This window comes from Aquarana catesbeiana, linkage group LG09 (assembly GCF_042186555.1).
Source record: "Aquarana catesbeiana isolate 2022-GZ linkage group LG09, ASM4218655v1, whole genome shotgun sequence".
Lineage (NCBI taxonomy): Eukaryota > Metazoa > Chordata > Amphibia > Anura > Ranidae > Aquarana > Aquarana catesbeiana.
The window spans coordinates 93,482,895-93,500,582 of record NC_133332.1 but is presented as its reverse complement, the minus strand read 5'-3'; the positions used below and the strand labels follow the sequence as shown (position 1 = coordinate 93,500,582).

The 17,688-nt window shown below is 46.4% G+C and overlaps 1 protein-coding gene across 1 annotated transcript in view; it reads right to left on the bottom strand.

The window, feature by feature from the left end:
• The window catches only part of SAE1 (SUMO1 activating enzyme subunit 1), an 81,986-nt gene extending 64,779 nt beyond the window's left edge, over positions 1 to 17,207 (bottom strand). Inside the window, exons 1-2 of the mRNA XM_073599007.1 lie at positions 17,042 to 17,207; positions 7,642 to 7,753 (exon numbers count right to left, since the gene is read on the bottom strand). Of these exons, the coding sequence (XP_073455108.1) occupies positions 7,642 to 7,753; positions 17,042 to 17,157 (228 nt within the window). The 5' untranslated portion in view covers positions 17,158 to 17,207. The remainder of the gene's footprint in view (positions 1 to 7,641; positions 7,754 to 17,041) is intronic.
• Positions 17,208 to 17,688: the final 481 nt, after the last annotated feature.

The following is a 17,688-nucleotide window of genomic DNA, read 5'->3' as shown; positions in this document are numbered from 1 at the left end:
TTCCAGGACGGCACCCTGAGAGATGACTGATCCCACCTGTCAGGAAACACACAATCAAAGAGGTTAAAACCCCCGCCCCTCCTTGTGCTCCTCAGTTGTGAAAAAGTATTTACCCACACCAGTGCACGAGAGTGAACACTCACCACTCTATACATTACGAATATACCTAAAAAGAGCGGGTGAGAAGTAGGCATGCCATCCTGGAAGATTTCCCAGAAACACTGTTACCGGCAAGTGTAACTGGTCATTTTCTCAAGCCATCTTCCAGGACGGCACCCTGAGAGAACAAGTATCTCAGGCCTACCTTAGGACAGCTTGTAGGACCTTCCTACCAAACGCCAGATGCTGAGGTGACAGCAACTCCACTCTATAAATGTCTCAGGAAGGTGTTCTGGCTTGTCCATGTAGCTGCTTTACATATTAGCTCCACCAATTCTCCAGCCCTTTCTTTTTAATCAGAAACTAGTTTTATTTTTGTCTTGCACAGTACACAATTTTTATCCAGCCTTTTCTGCCCAAGAGGTCGCCAGAGACCGGGTGGAACGCGCCTTAAAGCGGGGTTCCACTCAAATTTTTAACGTAATCTTACCCCCTTCAGTTAATTGCATAGATGTTCAAATGCTGCACGAAAAAATTTTTATCGCTGTAATTGCCTTTATATTGTACTTTATTGTGGCACTTCCTGTCTCTCCTCCCATGGGAGTAGGCGTGTTTATTGCCTTTCCCCGGCGCCGCACTGTCTCCTGGGAGCTTAGTGTCAGGCTTCCCAAGATTCAGTGCGGGAACAATGATCATGCTTGTGAACAAGCTGTGAATGAACACCATTCACCGCATCCAGGAAATCAATGCTTGTGGGCTTCACATGCCCACAAGCAAGATGGAAACAGCCAGCACCACATTTTTAAAGTTATTCTTCAGTACGAAAACAGACAGAGGCGGAAATATTACACCCAACTTGTGAATATTATTTTGGGATTAGCAAAGTGTCTCAATGACCTAAAAAAAAAAAAAAAAAAAAAAAAAAAAAAAGAGATTGGTCGCTGGACTCCCACTTTAAGGTCCCTCGGGACTGCCGTACCAGAGTGATCATAGGCTAAGGAAATAGTATGCTTAATCCATCTTGCTATGGATGCTCTAGATGCTTGCTGGCCCTTCTTCTGGCCAAAAAAAATAACCAATAAATGGCTGGACCTTCTAAACTCTTTCTCTAAATAAACCAACAGACAGCGTCTGACATCTAGACAATGAAAAGAAAATTCCTTCTCATTCTGAGGATTGGTGCAAAGGAAGGAAGTAAAATCTCTTGAGTTCTGTGGAACTTTGAGGCTACCTTTGGGAGGTACAGGGGGTCCTGTCTAAGTACAACCCTGTCAAACGAAAAAAAAATGGCTCTTATTGACAGAGCCTGAATGTCACTTATCCTCCTGGCTGTTGTAATTGCCAGCAGGAAAGCTAATTTAAAAGTGGGTAACTTGAGGGGAGCCTTGGTTAGCGCTTCCAAAACTTAAGTAAGGTCCCAGGGTGGAAATCTACTCAACTGTACTGGGGACAGCCTATCCCTGACCAACAAGAACCTCTCCTGTCCAAAAAGCAGGACAAAAGCTGCAACCTGTACTCTAAGAGTCTTGGTTGCCAGTCCCTGATCCACGCCATCCTGGAGAAAATCCAGGATGGCAGGGATCTCTTGTTGGGAAGTCCCTCTCGCCTGACACCAGCGTGAGAAAACACCCCAGGCCTTTGCATAAATACGCCTTGTAACTGGCTTCCTACTTAACAGGAGAGTATCAATTACTCTGTCAGAAAGGTCCTTTTCCCGCAGGTTCTGCCTTTCAAGAGCCAGGCTGTCAACTTGAAAAAGCCGGGATCTGGGTGGCAGACTGGACCCTGAAGGAGAAGGTCCTACCGAACTGGAAGACGCTGAGGCGGAGCTATGGATCAACTCCCCAAGCCCTCTTGGGCCACCATGGGGCAATTAGGATCAGACTGCCCTCTGAGAGAGTCAGTTTCTGCAGTACTCTCAGGATTAGACCCCAAGGGGGAAAGGCAAAGGCCAAGCGGAAGTTCAAAACTTGGGTCAACGCATCCACGCCCTCCGAAGCTCTTTCGTGTGCGCAAGAGAGAAGAATCTTTTTACCCTTCTGTTCTTCCTGTGAGCGAAGAAGTCAATCTCTGGTTTGCTGAAGTGCCGGCACACCAGGGAGAAAACTTCGGGATTCAACTCCCATTCTCCCTGGAGAATCGGCTGTCGACCGAGATAGTCTACTTCGATGTTGAATGTTCCCTTTATATGCACTGCTGAGATAGAGGATCCGTTGCTCTGCCCAGCCAAGGATCTCCAGAGCCAGAAGAGCGCAAGACTTGGTGCCTCCCTGATGATTCAGAAATGCCACTTCTGTAGCATTGTCAGAAAGAATCTGGACCTCTCGGCCCCTGATCCTTCCCGCGAATGCCCTCAAGGCCTCCCCGACCTCCAAGCGCTCCCGAAAGTTGGAGGAGGTGCTTCTGACCCCGAGTCCCAGGAACCCTGGGCTCGCAGTTCCTCTAGGTGGGCCCCCCAACCCCAGGAACTCGCATTCGTCGTTATCCTGAGGGGCTGAACCTGACCCCAAAAAGACGACCCCCCTGCAATTTCTGAGGATTAAGCCACCACTGTAGGGATTTCCCTTACTACTGCTGGAATAAGAACTCTGTTGTCCAGGGTTCCTCTCTCCCCATCCCAGGAAGATAGGAGGAATTGCTGGAGAGTTCTCGAATGGAGCTGAGCCCACGGAACTGCTGGGATACAAGATGTCATTAAACCCAGAACCCTCATGATCCCTCTGTAAGAAACCCTTTCTGCCTCTAACAGGGATGTAACTGCTGAAATGAGGCCCTCTATCTTGTCCTGAGGAATCCACCAGAAATCCCAGATAGACCTTCGTCTGGGAAGGCACCAACGAGGATTTCTCCTTGCTGATGATCCACCACAGAGATTCCAAGGTACTCACTACTCTGGCTAGGTCTGAGAGCAGGTGATCTCGACTCCCAACCACCTCTGCCAGAAACTTTGTAAAACACCCTTGGACTGGATGCCAGTTCGAAGGGAAGAGCCGCAAACTGCCAGTGCTGTATTTCCTGCGCTGAGGCAATTGCGAACCTGAGGAAAACCGGATGTTCTGGAAAGATCGGGAGGTGGCGATAGATTTGAAGGATGCCTATTGTTACCATAAACACATCCTTCAGAAGGTGTTTTCTGAGCGTATAAATGCTTTCCATGCGGAACCTCTTGTACTGCAGGAAAACATTTAGACTCCTCAAATTTATAATGAGGCGATACCTCCCTGAGGGCTTTGGGACAACGAAGATGTGAGTAGAATCCCTGACCCTATTGTCCCACTGGAACTAGCACTATGATGCCCTGTTCCGCCAGTTCTGACGTTCTGCAAGATACCTGCTGCTTTGAGGGGATCCCTGGGTAAGTGGGTTAAAAGGAACTTTGGGGGAGGAGATGAGAGAAACTCCAGCTTGTAGCCCTCTTATAATATGGTGGATATGGGGGCTCTGCGTAATCCCTTCCCACAGAGAGAAAGTGGGAAAGCCTTCCCCCTACTCTTATGTCACTTAGAGTCTTTGTCGGCCATTTTCTGGTTGGAAAAGAGACTACCTCCTTTCTGCTCATCTCTCCCAACCCCCAACGTCTGTTAACGGAGCCCTTCCTATCTGAGAATCGGTTCTTAGCCTGAGGGCCTCGAAAAGATTTCCTTTTGTCCTTCTTAGGCTTAGTGGGAAATTTTTTACCTTTCTCGGTAGATCTAGAAAGAGCCTGATCTAAACCTGTACCGAAAAGGAGGGAACCCTCGAAGGGAAGACCACACAAATGGGTTTTAGATGAATTATCCCCGTCCCAGGTCTTGACCCACAGGGCTCTCCTTGCTGAATTCAGTAGAGCACCAGATTTAATGGTTGTACGCACTCAACCGCTGCATCTGCTAGGTAGGCAACCGCACTACCCATCACTTCTAAAGAGTCCAGGATCTCCTTAGACTTGGAGGTCCAGGATACGTGATCCATTAATTTGGAGATCCACATAGCCACGTTTCTCGCTACACAGGCCGAAGCCAATGCAGGGTTCATAGCCACAGCATTGGTTTCCCAAGCTCTGCGCAAAATGGTCTCAGCTCGCTGATCCATCTGATCTATGACGTTGCCTGCATCTTCGAAGGAAAGATCGGACTACTTGGATACCTGCGCCAAGGAAGCGTCTAACCTAGGTGTTAGAAAGAACCTTTCCTCATCTTCCGCTTTAAAGGGGCACCTACGTTTCCAAGTCTTGTACTTGGAGAGCTTCCTTTCATTCCCTTTGGATGATATCTTTAAGGGCTTGGTGAACTGGAAGGACTCTGGACTGGGGCTTAATTAACCCTCTATACATTCTGTCTTGAGCAGACACCTGAGCTGCGGGTTCCTGTATCTCCTCAGATGCATATATTGCCCTAAGAAGGCCCTCCATGTCATCGGCCGAAAAGATGTTTGCTGGCCCTGGGGTCCTCTCCCTCCTCCTGGTTGTCTACTAGACCCTCAGACAATCCTTGATCAGGGTCCTCAGATTCCTCTTCCGAACCCTGAGAGAAGAGAGATCTCGGAGGTTCTAGCCACCTCTTAATGCTTCTGGATTAGGAGGAGCCCTAGTATGGGGTTCCGGTTCTCTAGATGTTTTCTTTCCTGTTAACTTCTGAATACATTTAAAGCAAAAAGGGTTTTCAATAGTCCAGGGGTAACTTTTCGTTACAATACCCGCATCTTTTAGAGTGGGTAGAGGTCTTAATAGGATGGCTGGCAACCCCCTGGGCAGTGACATCCTCCCCTGAAAGCAAAGGATACACAGGCACAAAGTTAAAGAAGCACTGCGTCACACAGAGGTAAGAGCCGGGGTACCCTCCTCCATCAAAACCTCTGGCGGCTGGTCCGACTCACCCCCTGTGGTCTATTCCATAGCCGTGGACCCTGTGGGCCTCTCCTCACGCTCCATCTGCTACCAGTGTAAGTATTCCCACCTTGGCTGCGTTGTGAAGGAGAGAGTGGGCGCCTGCTCCTCCTGGCTCTGCCGTCACCGTCGCCATTTTCCGGAGACCAGAACCGGAAATGACACGGGATGCCACGAGGTCACTTCCAGCGCTGGGGAGGGAACGATCTCATTCCTCCACCAGGCGCCGAAGAGATGGCGCAGGGCACTCTCTGCTTACCGAACGGCGCCATCTCTTCTGGTAACAGCCCACGCGAGCCACAAGAAGCTTCGGGGGGGGGGGACATGAGTATGCCTGCACAAAAAAGGATGACCAGGACTCCTTCTTGAATGGACGTCCAAACAGGTAAGGAGGGGAGACAGGATAATGGCCCCTGAAGTTCTGGGTACACCACTGTACCTAGGGTACTTCAGTCCTTAGGGGGGCGGCTATTCCAAATGCTGTCCCCCCTAAGGAAATCAGATGGGGAAGGCTTCCCAAGCATGTGGTCAGGCTCCCAGGAGGAGACCACCAGCCCCAAGCTTCTGGTCCTTTACAAAAAAAAAAAAAAAAAAAAAAAAAAAAAAAAAAAAAAAAAACCCCACCACACGGTTTCGCTATGGGGAGACACAAACAAAAACTGAGGAGCACAGGGAGGGGCGGGGGTTTTAACCTCTTTGTTCGATTGTGTTTCCTGGCAGGTGGGACCAGTTAACTCTCAGGGTGCCGTTCTGGAAGATGACTTGAGAAATAAAGGCTACAGCAGCTGACAAAGTCAAGAAAGAATCCAGAATGTCTTGCTTTGGTGAGTCTGCTATAATATGGGCTTTGAGCCGATTCACACAATAGTCCATATTCCTGGAGACACAAGTAGTCGCCATGGCTGGTTTGAGATTGCCCATGATGGATTGCCAAGCTCTTAAGTTGTTGATCCATCCTTTTATCCATGGGATCTCTTAACACCCCCATATTCTCGAATGCCAGGTCAGTTGATCTTGAAACCTGGGAAAAGGCTGCATCGAGTTTTCGGACTTTATTCCAAAGTGCCGCTGGGTCTTCGTCAAATGGAAAACGCCTTTTAAGGGCCTTAGGGAAAAAAGGCCTTCTTTCTGGTTCTGCCCATTCCTTCTTAATAGCCTCAGAAATTACTGAATGCACAGGAAAAGTACGATTTTTAGGCTCACTGAGACCCGCATACACCCTGTCATGCAGAGACAATTCTTTTCTCTCCTCATTTAGGCCCAGAATAGTACAGATTGCTTTTAACAGGCCATCTACCTGTTCTAAATACAAGCTGTCTTTAGAAGGTGTATTCTCCATTCCTTTCTCCTCCTCCGATTCTTCCTTAGAATGAGAGGGGGAATGTCCCTCTTGGGTAAGAGAACCTGCTGCAGCCTTCACCGCCGGAACTAATAGTGAGCCCTGAGAGGATTGTGAGGTAGCTGGCTGACTTAGGGATGGATTTACTAGTGGAGAGCGAAACTATTAAATGGTGGCATCTAGTTCTTTTTTAACTGGTGCCATCAAATTGCTGCATGCGCAAGAAGCTTCCTCTTTAACTAGAAAGTCAACACATATTTGACATAAGGTCTTCTTCCAGCCTTTAGGTAGCTTTGCATAAAGGACACTTCCTTTTAGCCACCGGATCAGAGCTTTTGGCCTGCCGGGACACAAAAAAAAAAAAAAAACAAACAAAAAAAACCACACACCATCCCAGTGAGACAACCTGCCCTTTCAAAATAAGGTTCACAGTGAGAAACAGCCACCTCATCTGCCCAGACAGGCCCCTGCCACCAGAGAGAGGAAATAGGAAAAATAGGGCAGCATCACATCTTCCCCTTACCTGGGCCTTGCTGGTGCCTGTCCCACTCACCGCCATCGAGTCCATCGTGGTGCGCTGTGTGTGTGGCTAGGACGCCGAATCCGGACTCCAATAGCACTGATGTGCCGGACCAAAACGGGCAAAAAAAAAAAAAAAAAAAAAAAAAGATGTCCACCTCACCGCCTCCCAGGAGTGGCGCCCGCAGCAATACCGGCTATCCCCGAGCACTTTAAAGAGGGAGAAGGAGCCCATCCAGCAGCGCTCTGTGGAATGGGAGGAACAAGCTCTCTGAGGTAAAACAAAAAACAGTGTAGCAGGAAGCTTGGACTCTCAGGACTAAGTGTTCCCTGCTGGAGGAAACACAAAAACTGGCAACATGTGGGAAGGAGCCTCCTTTTAAAGTTCAGTGGAAGATGTGTTTCCTGTTGGCAAGTGGGAGGAGCCACTCTCTCAGGTGCTGTCCTGAAAGACGTTTAGGGAAAATGCATATACCCGCTTCTGGATATATACACTACTAGCCTGAACCTAATGCATATATATTAAGGTGCTCCAATATATGTAATACAAACAGGCTTCTCCAAAGCCAGGATGTCTGTCAGTCAAAGAAACCTTAAAAAAGAAAATTCATGCAACCATCAGATCTAAGAATTGTTAAGCTGCAATATAATAAAGGTTTGCTTTGGGGTTTAATACTGCTTTACTTTTGTAAGGTCTACAGTACTCTCACTTTCTTTCTGAAACAAGAAGTGATCAGTAAACTCTCCAAGGGGACATGGAAGGTCGTAAAATTCTTATAGTCATTCTAACTCCTCACTTCACACTTATGGCATCACCCACCAGCTGATGGTCCAGTAAAGTCAGTTCCTGAACTCCTGCCAAAATCAGATTCTTTGCCACTTCAGCACCCAAACCGCTCATGCCAACCAGAAGGACTTTGGATTTACGAAGCCTAAAAAGGAGAGAAAGAAACAAAATTTTAAAAAATAGTTAGTTACCGGATCAATTTTTTAAATTTTTTTGCACGTGTTAAAATCTGCATTTTTGCCAGAAATTACTATGAAGTATCACAAAAGAATATATTTTCTGAAAGCAGACACTGGAGAATAAAATGGTGGTAGTTGCAATTTTGTATGTCACACAATACTTGGGTAGCTGTTGAACACACATTTCCAGGAAAAAGTACACTAAAACTAATAATCATTCAAACAATACTATATGCACCTTAAAAGTGCTTACGCCCCTGAAAATGCAAAAAACTATGGTACCCAAAACTCTCCATAGGCAACGCTTTAGAAGCATTTTCAGGTTATCAGTTTGTAGTTAAGGAGGAGCTCCAGCACCATCCCCCCCCCCCCCCCCAAACAAAATACGTAAAGACAAATACTGTAGCTGCTGACTTTTACTATTAGGACCTGTCCAGGGATCCCACGGTGTCCTCACCCAAGCCAATTCTTGAATCGGATCTCGGGGGCTGGCGCCACCATCCTGGGTAAGGGAAACCAGCAGCGACAGCCGGTTTCCTACTGAGCATGCATGAATCGCACTGCGCTTTCTAAATCGGCCGGCTGCAGCGAGGGCCAAACTTTCGCCGCTGAAAACGCAACAGGAAGTGGGAGCAGGTACCTGTCAAAACCAGGTACTCTCTTCCCCCTCCTCCCCCACAGTCTGCCCGAAATGTGGCACTGGAGGGGAGGGAGGAGACAGACAAGTGGCGTTACCCCTTTTGGGTGGAGCTCCACTTTAACTAAACTATGGAGCACTGCGATGTTTGCGGCAATACAATGTTTACATACACGGGTTTGTGCTTTTAAAAAACACTTTTTACACTTTATTTTTTATTTTTTTTCACTTTATTGCACTTACAACAACTTGCCAACAAACCCCGTATTTGAGAGCATTGGGCAGGTGACAGGTACCTTTATCAGACTAGAGTGGCACTAAAGAGGTCTGGATCACTTTCGTTGGAAACCCTTTACCAGCCATTACTGGTACAAAGCTTGATTTAACCACTTGTCTACCATGACATTTATAAATGTACCTTGGTAGACAAGAGGGTAAAAGACAACTCCAGCCATTCCCAACCCCTTATACTTTATTTTTTTTCCAATGGTTATTAAAGCGGGGGTCCACCCACACCGCCAAAAAAAAAAAAAAAAAAATATTAAAAGCCAGCAGCTACAAATACTGCAGCTGCTGACTTTTAATACATGCCCACTCACCTGTCCCAGGGTCCAGCGATGTCGGCAGGGGACGCTGAGAACCCGCTCGGTTCTCGCCAGCTGCCGCCGCCATCCTAGGTGAGGGAATCAGGAAGTGAAGCGTTGCGGCTTCACTTCCCGGTTCCCTACTGCGCATGCGCGAGTCGCGCTGCGCGTCCCTAGTGGTTCCGCTCTCTCCTGGGAGCTGTGTGTTCCCAGCAGACAGCGCGGTCGGGACGGGAAAAGGCATAGACTCCCATGGGAGTCTATGCCGGAAGTGGGTGCAAATACCTGTCTTAGACAGGTATCTGCACCCCCCTCCCCCCTGAAAGGTGCCAAATGTGACACCGGAGGGGGGAGGGTTCCGAAAAGCGGAAGTTCCATTTTTGTGTGGAACTCCGCTTTAATGAATTGGGGGCAGAGAAATGCCCGACTGCTTCTGCTAATCTCACATACAGGTACTGGAACATTATTTTTTACCTTAAAGCGGACTTGCGGTCAATTTTTCAACTTTCCAACTATTAAATCTTCTGCCCTTGTTGTTTTAACTTTGGATAGTATAACCTTTTTTTTTGGCCAGTAAATACCTTATACAGTCCACTTCCTGTTTCTTGTCTGAAAAAAAGCCTAGGCTTATGACATCATGCACAGCTCTCATTCTCGTGAGACTTTGCCAGGAAAGGAGAGGGGAGGAGTCATAAAAGGGCCAATGAGAGCTGCAGAGTTGGAGGTGCGTGTCTAAATCTAGGAAGTGAACAGGCAGCAGCTTCAGCCAGACTTAGTGGAGGACAATTTCTGCAGCACATTTGGCAAGTACAGAATCACAGTATATATATTTATATATAAATAAAAGTGGTTGGAGGGAAGCTTTAAAATGGCAAAGATGTTTTTATTACAAATTATGAGAGCAGACTGCAGCTCCTCTTTAATGCAGGGAATGCATTAAAAGGAGAAGGTACAGCCAAAGCTTGTTTGGCTGTACTTCTTCCTTGTGGATCACAGTTTGTTCTGTTTAGCCCGCTGATGACACAAAGCCGGTTCAGGCTTGGGAAGGATAGCAACCATATGTAGGGATCCGCGCCCATGCTTGGACTGGCACCCATCTGTGTCTCAGTGAGTCGCTAAGAGCCGACCACTCCTGCCCCCCCCACAGCCAAGTGACTGACAGTCACCAGCTCTCTGCTCAGGGAGCGGCAAGAACCAAGCAATGTTTGATCGCTCGGTTCTCAGTTTTAGAGCTGGCGGGTGACAGATGCTGCATTCACCTAGGCAAGTATAATCCCCAAAAAAATAGAAAAAAAAAAAAAAAAAAAAAAAAAAAAGAATTCCCATACTTCTCTTTTGGTAAAAATGTTTAGACTTCACAACCACTTTAAGAGCGGGCACTAAATCGTATAGTAGATTTTAGTTGTTGTGTTTAGATTTACTTTAAAAGCTCATTCATACCAGCAGCTGCCTTGGACATGGAACAACCAATATGCTGATCCCACACTGCTTACTTTGTTTTTAATACCTTTAAATTGTATTCAGTTATATTGCTGTACTTTCGTCAGTGTGGTGTGGATTGTGTCACGAGATGGTGTGAAGTGACCTCCCTTTGTAGTCTGGTGTTGGGCTGTGCAGTGTGAATGAACCATAAGTCTGGGATCACAAATGTGCAGCTCAGGAAGGCATCCATAATCACAGACATTCCCGACCAGCAGGCAAAACACGCTGCTCTTTTGCAGCCATGTGGGGGTGTCATCCATTCTTAATAGCACCCCGTGCATCAGCGAATGCAACACTTTTTTAGTCGCATAAAGCTACAAGGTACTACTGCACTATGTGGCACGTTTTACAAAAGACTCAGGGGAATCCCCCCCCCCTCGTGTTTCTCACAGATACATAAGCACATTCAAATGAGTGGACTGCTGTACCTGTGACATGCAGTCACAGGGTACACATACATAATATATATATATATATATATATATATATATATATATATATATATATATATATATATATATATATATATATATATATATATATATATATATATATATATATATATATATATATATATATATATATATATATATATATATATATATATATATATATATATATATATATATATATCTCCTCACTGGGCTTTTTTTCCCTGATTGATATATACATATATATATAGATATATACACACACACACCTTTGTGTTGGGAGTGCACCACACTGAGAGCCCCAGGTCTCGTACTAATGATCAAGACTGGGACTGGCAGCAAGACTGGGACTTCTGGTTCATTTGATCACTGTGATAGCCTCCGATTGGCTATCACGGTGATCAGTCACTATGCAGCCCGCCCATTCGTTTACTTCCTCTTTTGAATGGTGAGGAAGATGCATTGTAAACAAACTAGTGTGAAAAAAAAAAAAAATTAAATGAAGAAAAAAAATAGCTAGATCAAGGTTAGAGGTAGGTCAGTACCAGGGTTCCTGTTGGAGTCAAAGGTCAATGTTAACGTTTGGGGGTCAGTAAGTTTTTGGTGGGTTTTTTTTTTTAAATCAGCCCGTTCACATCGGCGCGATTTGACAGATCAAATCGCATGTCAAATTGGAGCCTATTGCTGACAATAGGAGCGTCCCAGTCTGTGCGATGCTGACTTTGCAGCACCGCACCGATTTCCAATAGTATTTCCTGCACTGCTTTTGGCGACGATTTCAATAGACATCTGTGCATGAACCCGCACAGATGTCGTTCAAGTCGCCCGCAAAGTCGCACTAAAATGCGGGTTTGAAATTGTGTGAGTTCAGGTGAAAAAGCCGTTTTCAGTGTGAATTTGGGCTCAGTGTCGGTGCGTTTTAGATTTTTTTAACCAGTTCCATACCGCATCATAGTAATATGACGGCGGCAGGGACCCTCCCTCACGGTGGACGTCATACGACAGCGTGCGCTTCTCACTGCTACTGCGGGCCCCCAGCCTGGTGATCGGGGACGAGGAGTGTCCCTCCCATCCCCGATCAGGGTAAAGAGCCAAAAAATTGGCTCTTTATCACGTGACCGGCTGTGTCCAATCACAGCCGATCACAAGTGTAAACAGACCCAACTAACGGCTGTTGCTGGGTTCTGCTCCTCACACACCGATCCAGTGTGAGAAGGAGAACTTGAAACAGCGAGTTACAGTGTTACTGTTCATTATTATTGTGCCCAGATTGCCCCCCTTGAATAAAGAGTACCCATCACCCCCATCAAGAATACCCGAGTACCCGTCACCCGATTCTAGTTCAGATTCTGGTTCGCAACACGAGCCCCCCGAAGGGAGTACATCCGAATCGGAAGAGGAAGTAGTCCGTCCAAAAAGACGACGGTCTGAACACCAAGCGGCTACCAGCAGCGCCAGACACCCCACTGGCCAATTAGCAAATGCCAACGGCGCTAGACCCCAGGAGGAGGGGTCCAGTACAAGCGCAGGAATTCCGTGCCAAAGAAGTAGGGCCCATCTTCCGGATGCCTTGGTAAACCCATTGTGGCTGCCTTTTAGCACAGGGTCAGCCACAATCCCCCCCTTTCACAGCACAGCCAGGTGTGCAGGCCAACACCAAAGGTTTCTCTGAAATCGATTTTTTAAATTTATTTTTCCCTGATGAGTTACTTCAAAAGCATTGTTTGCCAACCAAATCTTTTTGCCCGTCAGTACATAGAAAACAACCTCAACTCATGCTATGACCGCCCTTTTGAATGGAGACCCCTAACAGTGGAGGAGCTTAGATTGTTTTGAGGCCTTACGCTAAACACGGGGTTTACAAAAATAAACTGCATGCATATTGCATCCACCACATGCCAATTTTTTCAGCTGTGATGTCCACGTCCCATTATGACATGATCATTTGGTTCCTGCATTTCAGTGATAACTCGCAGTGCCCCCCCACAAAATCATTCGGACTTTGATAAATTGTATAAAAATCGCCCCCTAATTGATTTTTTTAATAAGAGGTTTGCTGAACTTTACATCCCTGACCAGAACATCTGTTGACGAATCCCTGGTCCATTTCACAGGCCAGCTGGGAATCAAGCAGTATATCCCCAGTAATAGGGCGAGGTACGTATTGAAGCGCAACAAACTCTGTGAAAGCTCCTCCCGATATGTGAATGCCTTTCGTGTGTACGAAGGCAAAGACTCCCAGCTCCAGCCCCCTGAGTGTCCAATGTACATGGGAATAAGCGTTGAAAATTGGGAGTTGGCATTCCCACTCCTCCAAAAGGGGTATCACATTTACATGGACAATTACTACACCAGTTTGCCCCTTTTTCACCACCTATACCTGAAGAAAACTTTAGCCTGCGGTACAGCAAGAAAAAACAGGAAAGGCTTCCCCACAGAGTCTAGTCACCACAAGGCTACAAAGGGGGGAATCAGCAAGCCTGAGGAACGAGGAAGTGTTGGCCGTGAAGTGGAGGGATAAGAAAGATGTTTACATCATGTCCACCGTCAACGATGACACCTCGGTGGAACTTCACAGAAGACACAGTCCCGTTCAAAGCCTTGCTGTATCCAGGAATACAATAAGTTCATGGGGTGGGGGGTGGATTTAAACGATCAAATGCTGCAGCCCTATCTTTCAACACGAAAGTCCTTCTTCTGGTACAAAAAAGTTGTAATATACTTCTTTCATTTGGCCATTTATAATGCATACGTCACTTATCAAAAATCAACGGAAATGCCCAACCCCTTTATCAAAAATATTGTCACTGCCCTGATCTATCAGCAAGGATCCCCCCCCAGAAAGCATTCGCTCCGATTGTGTCAGCAGACTGCATGAGCGCCATTTTCCTGAAAATATTCCACAATCAGCAAACGGAAGACGCCAAAAAAGATGTTGGGTGTGCAACAAAAGAGGAGTTAGGCCCCTTTCACACTGAGGCGGTTTGCAGGCGGTATTGCGCTAAAAATACCGCCTGCAAACCGCCCCTAAACAGCCTCCGCTGTTTGTTCAGTGTGAAAGCCCTCGGGCTTTCACACTGAAGCGGTGCGCTGGCAGGACGGTGAAAAAAGTCCTGCAAACCGCTTCTTTGGAGCGGTGTATTCACCGCTCCTAAACCGCTCCTGCCCATTGAAATCAATGGGACAGCGCGGCTATACCGCGGCAATAGCCGCGCTGTACGAGGGATTTTAACCCTTTTTCGGCCCCAGCGGGGGTTAAAACCGCACCGCTAGCGGCCGAATACAGCTGCAAGAACGACGGTACAGCAGCGCTAAAAATAGCGCTGTTGTACCGCCGACGCCCCCACCGCCCCAGTGTGAAAGGGGCCTTAGGAAAGACACCAGTTTCCATTGTCCCCAATGTCCCTCCCAACCTGGCCTATGCATCGGAGAATGCTTCAAGCGCTATCACACTGTCGTAAACTATTAGCCCACATTTCTAAGATTGCCATTTCCCCGGTTTCAATTTCTGTGCTGTTTATTTCCCTGGTGCCTCAACTCAACTGACCCTGGCCTGTTTATCGACTATGCCTCTGCCTGCTGGTTTATCCGCCATGTTTCTGTCTTTCACATGAACTGACCCTGGACTATCAGCTATGCCTCTGCCTCCTGTCTGTTTCTGCCTTTTACCTGCACTGACCTCGGCCTGTTGACCATGTTTTTGCCTGCCCCTTGGACTGATCTTTCACCCTGCTACACAGGGGTCTCACATATGTGAGGGGCTCCAGAATAGTGTTCTGAGTTGAGAAAAAAAGTTTTTGGTTTTCTCTTTGTTTTGAAATTCCCAGAACAGGGTCTGGTTGTCTGGAGGCTTCAAAGCGATTTGGGTGGGAGAAGCCTCTACCCTGTCCCAATTCTTCCCTGACCGAGGCCCTAAACTTGATGCTCCTGTCTGCTGCCTGGACCAATACTTTGGCTGTGCTGACAATAACTATCTGCACTGACCCAGAACCTTTCATGGACCATGTGCCTGAACCAATACTTTGACTACACTGACCGTATCTCTGCCTGCTGCCTGTACTATGGACAGTATTCCTGCCTGCTGCATGGATGATCCTTTCGCTGCTGCTGACCACATCCCTGCCAGCTACCTGGACCGATGCTCTCCTCTGTGGACCACTGCACTACTAAAACTGCAGGTAATCTTTTCTTTACTCAGAAGAATGTATTTTGGCTTGTAATTGGTATAATATGAAGGGCCTTCAACAATGTGATAGGTTGGCAGGAATTTGTGTGTGTGTAATTTATGCTCCTAGAACGCCTGGGATGCGCTTCTTCAATGTTGGGCCTCTGTATGTGGCCAGGCTATGTAAAAGTCTCACACATGTCACAAAAGTCACACACATACTCAGGAGGAGTAGCAGAATGTATTTTGGGGTGTAAGTTTTGCTATAAACATGCTATGTGTTAGAAATATCTTATAAATGGACAACTTTGTGTGAAAAAAAAAAGCATTTTCTTTTTTTTCCCCCACATTTTCCAAAAACTTCTGGGAAAAAAAAATGAACCGTTCAAAAGACTCATTATGCCTCATAGATTATAAGTTGGGGTGTTAGCTTTACAAAATGGGGTCATTTTGTGGGAGTTTCCATTGTCCTGGTGCTCCAGGGCTTTCAAAAATGTGATAGGTTGTCATCAAATGAGATGTGTAATTTCTGCTCCTAGAACGCCTGGAGGTGCTACTTGCATGTTGGGCCTCTGTATGTGGCCAGGCTGTGTAAGTCTTACACATGTGGTATCGCTATACTCAGGAGGAGTAGCAGAATATATTTTGGGGTGTCAATGTAAGTATGTATGTGCTGTGTGAGAGAACTTGTTATGACAATTTTGTGTAAAAAAAAAAAAAAAAAAAACACAACTTAATTTTCCCAAGAATTGTGGGGAAAAAATTACAACTTCAAAAAAAAAAAAAAAAAAACTCACCATGCCTCTTACTAAATACCTTGGATTGTCTACTTTCCAAAAAGGGGTCATTTGGGGGGTATTTGTACTTTCCTGGCTTGTTAAGCCCCGTACACATGATCAGAAAATCGTACGGAAAATACTGCTTTTGAAGCGATTGTAAGATAATCGGCTCGTTCGTACAGAGCTTTCGAGAGCCGATCAGGACAGTTCATCTGATATTATTCTATTGGACATGCACAAAAAAAAATTTTCGTACGATTTCCGTTTAATCAGTACAGCTATCGTTTGAAAATGCAATACAAATGCATTACAACACATGACATCACTTCCGAATTTTATTTGTCGTGCGGGAATTTTCGTGACTTTAGTAAACTCATCAGATTCAATCTGAGATTAGCATGCAATAAAAACAGACGATCATTCGTCCGATAATCTCATTGTGTATATGACTGAGTAACTGTCAAAGTGTGAGAGCGCTGAAAGCTGAAAATTGGTCTGGGTAGGAAGGGGGTATAAATGCCCTGTATTGAAGTGGTTCAACCATTTTGGGCCAGTTTTCCTTTGATCAAAAAATAAAATAATAATCAGGAGATCTCCATTACCACCAAATGAAAGTGCAGTTTGTCCCGAAAAAAAAAAAAAAAAATTATATGTGATGATTTGTAATTTTACTAACAGGTCAAAGTTGCAGACTTTGTGTCCAGCCATTGGGATTTGTGTTCCTCTCAGTCACTAAGGGGTTAACAATAGACCAAAGCTGCATCTGATTCATGGCTAAGCTCCACCTACTGACCAATCAGAGCAATTCTAGCAGCTGCTGAGAACCTGAGTGGACAGTGCGCTGGCAGGCGGGACATCAAGTATATAACCCTCCATAACAAAGTGAGACTGAACCAGAGAGGCGCACACATGACAAGTGGTGCTCCCTGTACACAGGAACAATGGCAGCACAGCCCTCACATGGCAGACACGACCCAGCCTGGACTCTAGTGCCCCCCTCTAGGCGGATCACTATTCTCTGCATGCTCTACTCTGGTGAAACTACAACTCCCAGCATGCTCCAGCGCAGAACTCAGGCCTTGATCCCCGCAGGGAATGCTGGAATTTGTAGTCCCCCGCATAGGGAATAAAAGTGATGGTGTAAAGTAGAAGAAGCGGTTAGTCAGGTCCAGTCACCTATTCTGCGCCTCCAGTCCCCACAGGCGGATCTGGCGGTCATACTGCGCGGCCTCCTCCTCGCTGATCACCGCCTGTTCCTTCTCCACCATCTTCTCCTGCCGCTCCACACACATCAAATGAATGGAGGACAACGGGGGGCGGGGCCCGGCAACGTCACTACTTACTCGACGTGACGTTTGCACTTCCCGCCCTTTCCTTTCACGCGTCACGTGATCCTTTCCCTTTACAGCGATTGGATGGAAACCGCTTGCATGGGGACACGGCGCCTTCTAGTGCGTGAACCGCTTATTGAAAACTTTATGCGGAGAGATAGTGCCCTCTAGTGTGTGAAGTGCTCACTGCAAAACCGGTGTGATGGAGACAAATGCTAATTATAGTTGGTGCTTAGATACAACAGCGCCCTCCTGTGTGTGAAGTGTTCACTGCAAACCATGTTCGAAGCTTACAAGAGCATGTCTAGGTTGGCGTCCAGTAACAACAGCGCCCTCTACTTTTCTTCAAACAATCTTTATATGGATCAGGTACCCCCATTGCCAATACATTCTTTATATATACAAGATTGGCTGTTAGTGAACACAACAAATACAAATTTATCTAAAGTTAAAAATCATCCGAAATAATGAATATCGATCATAACAAATGAT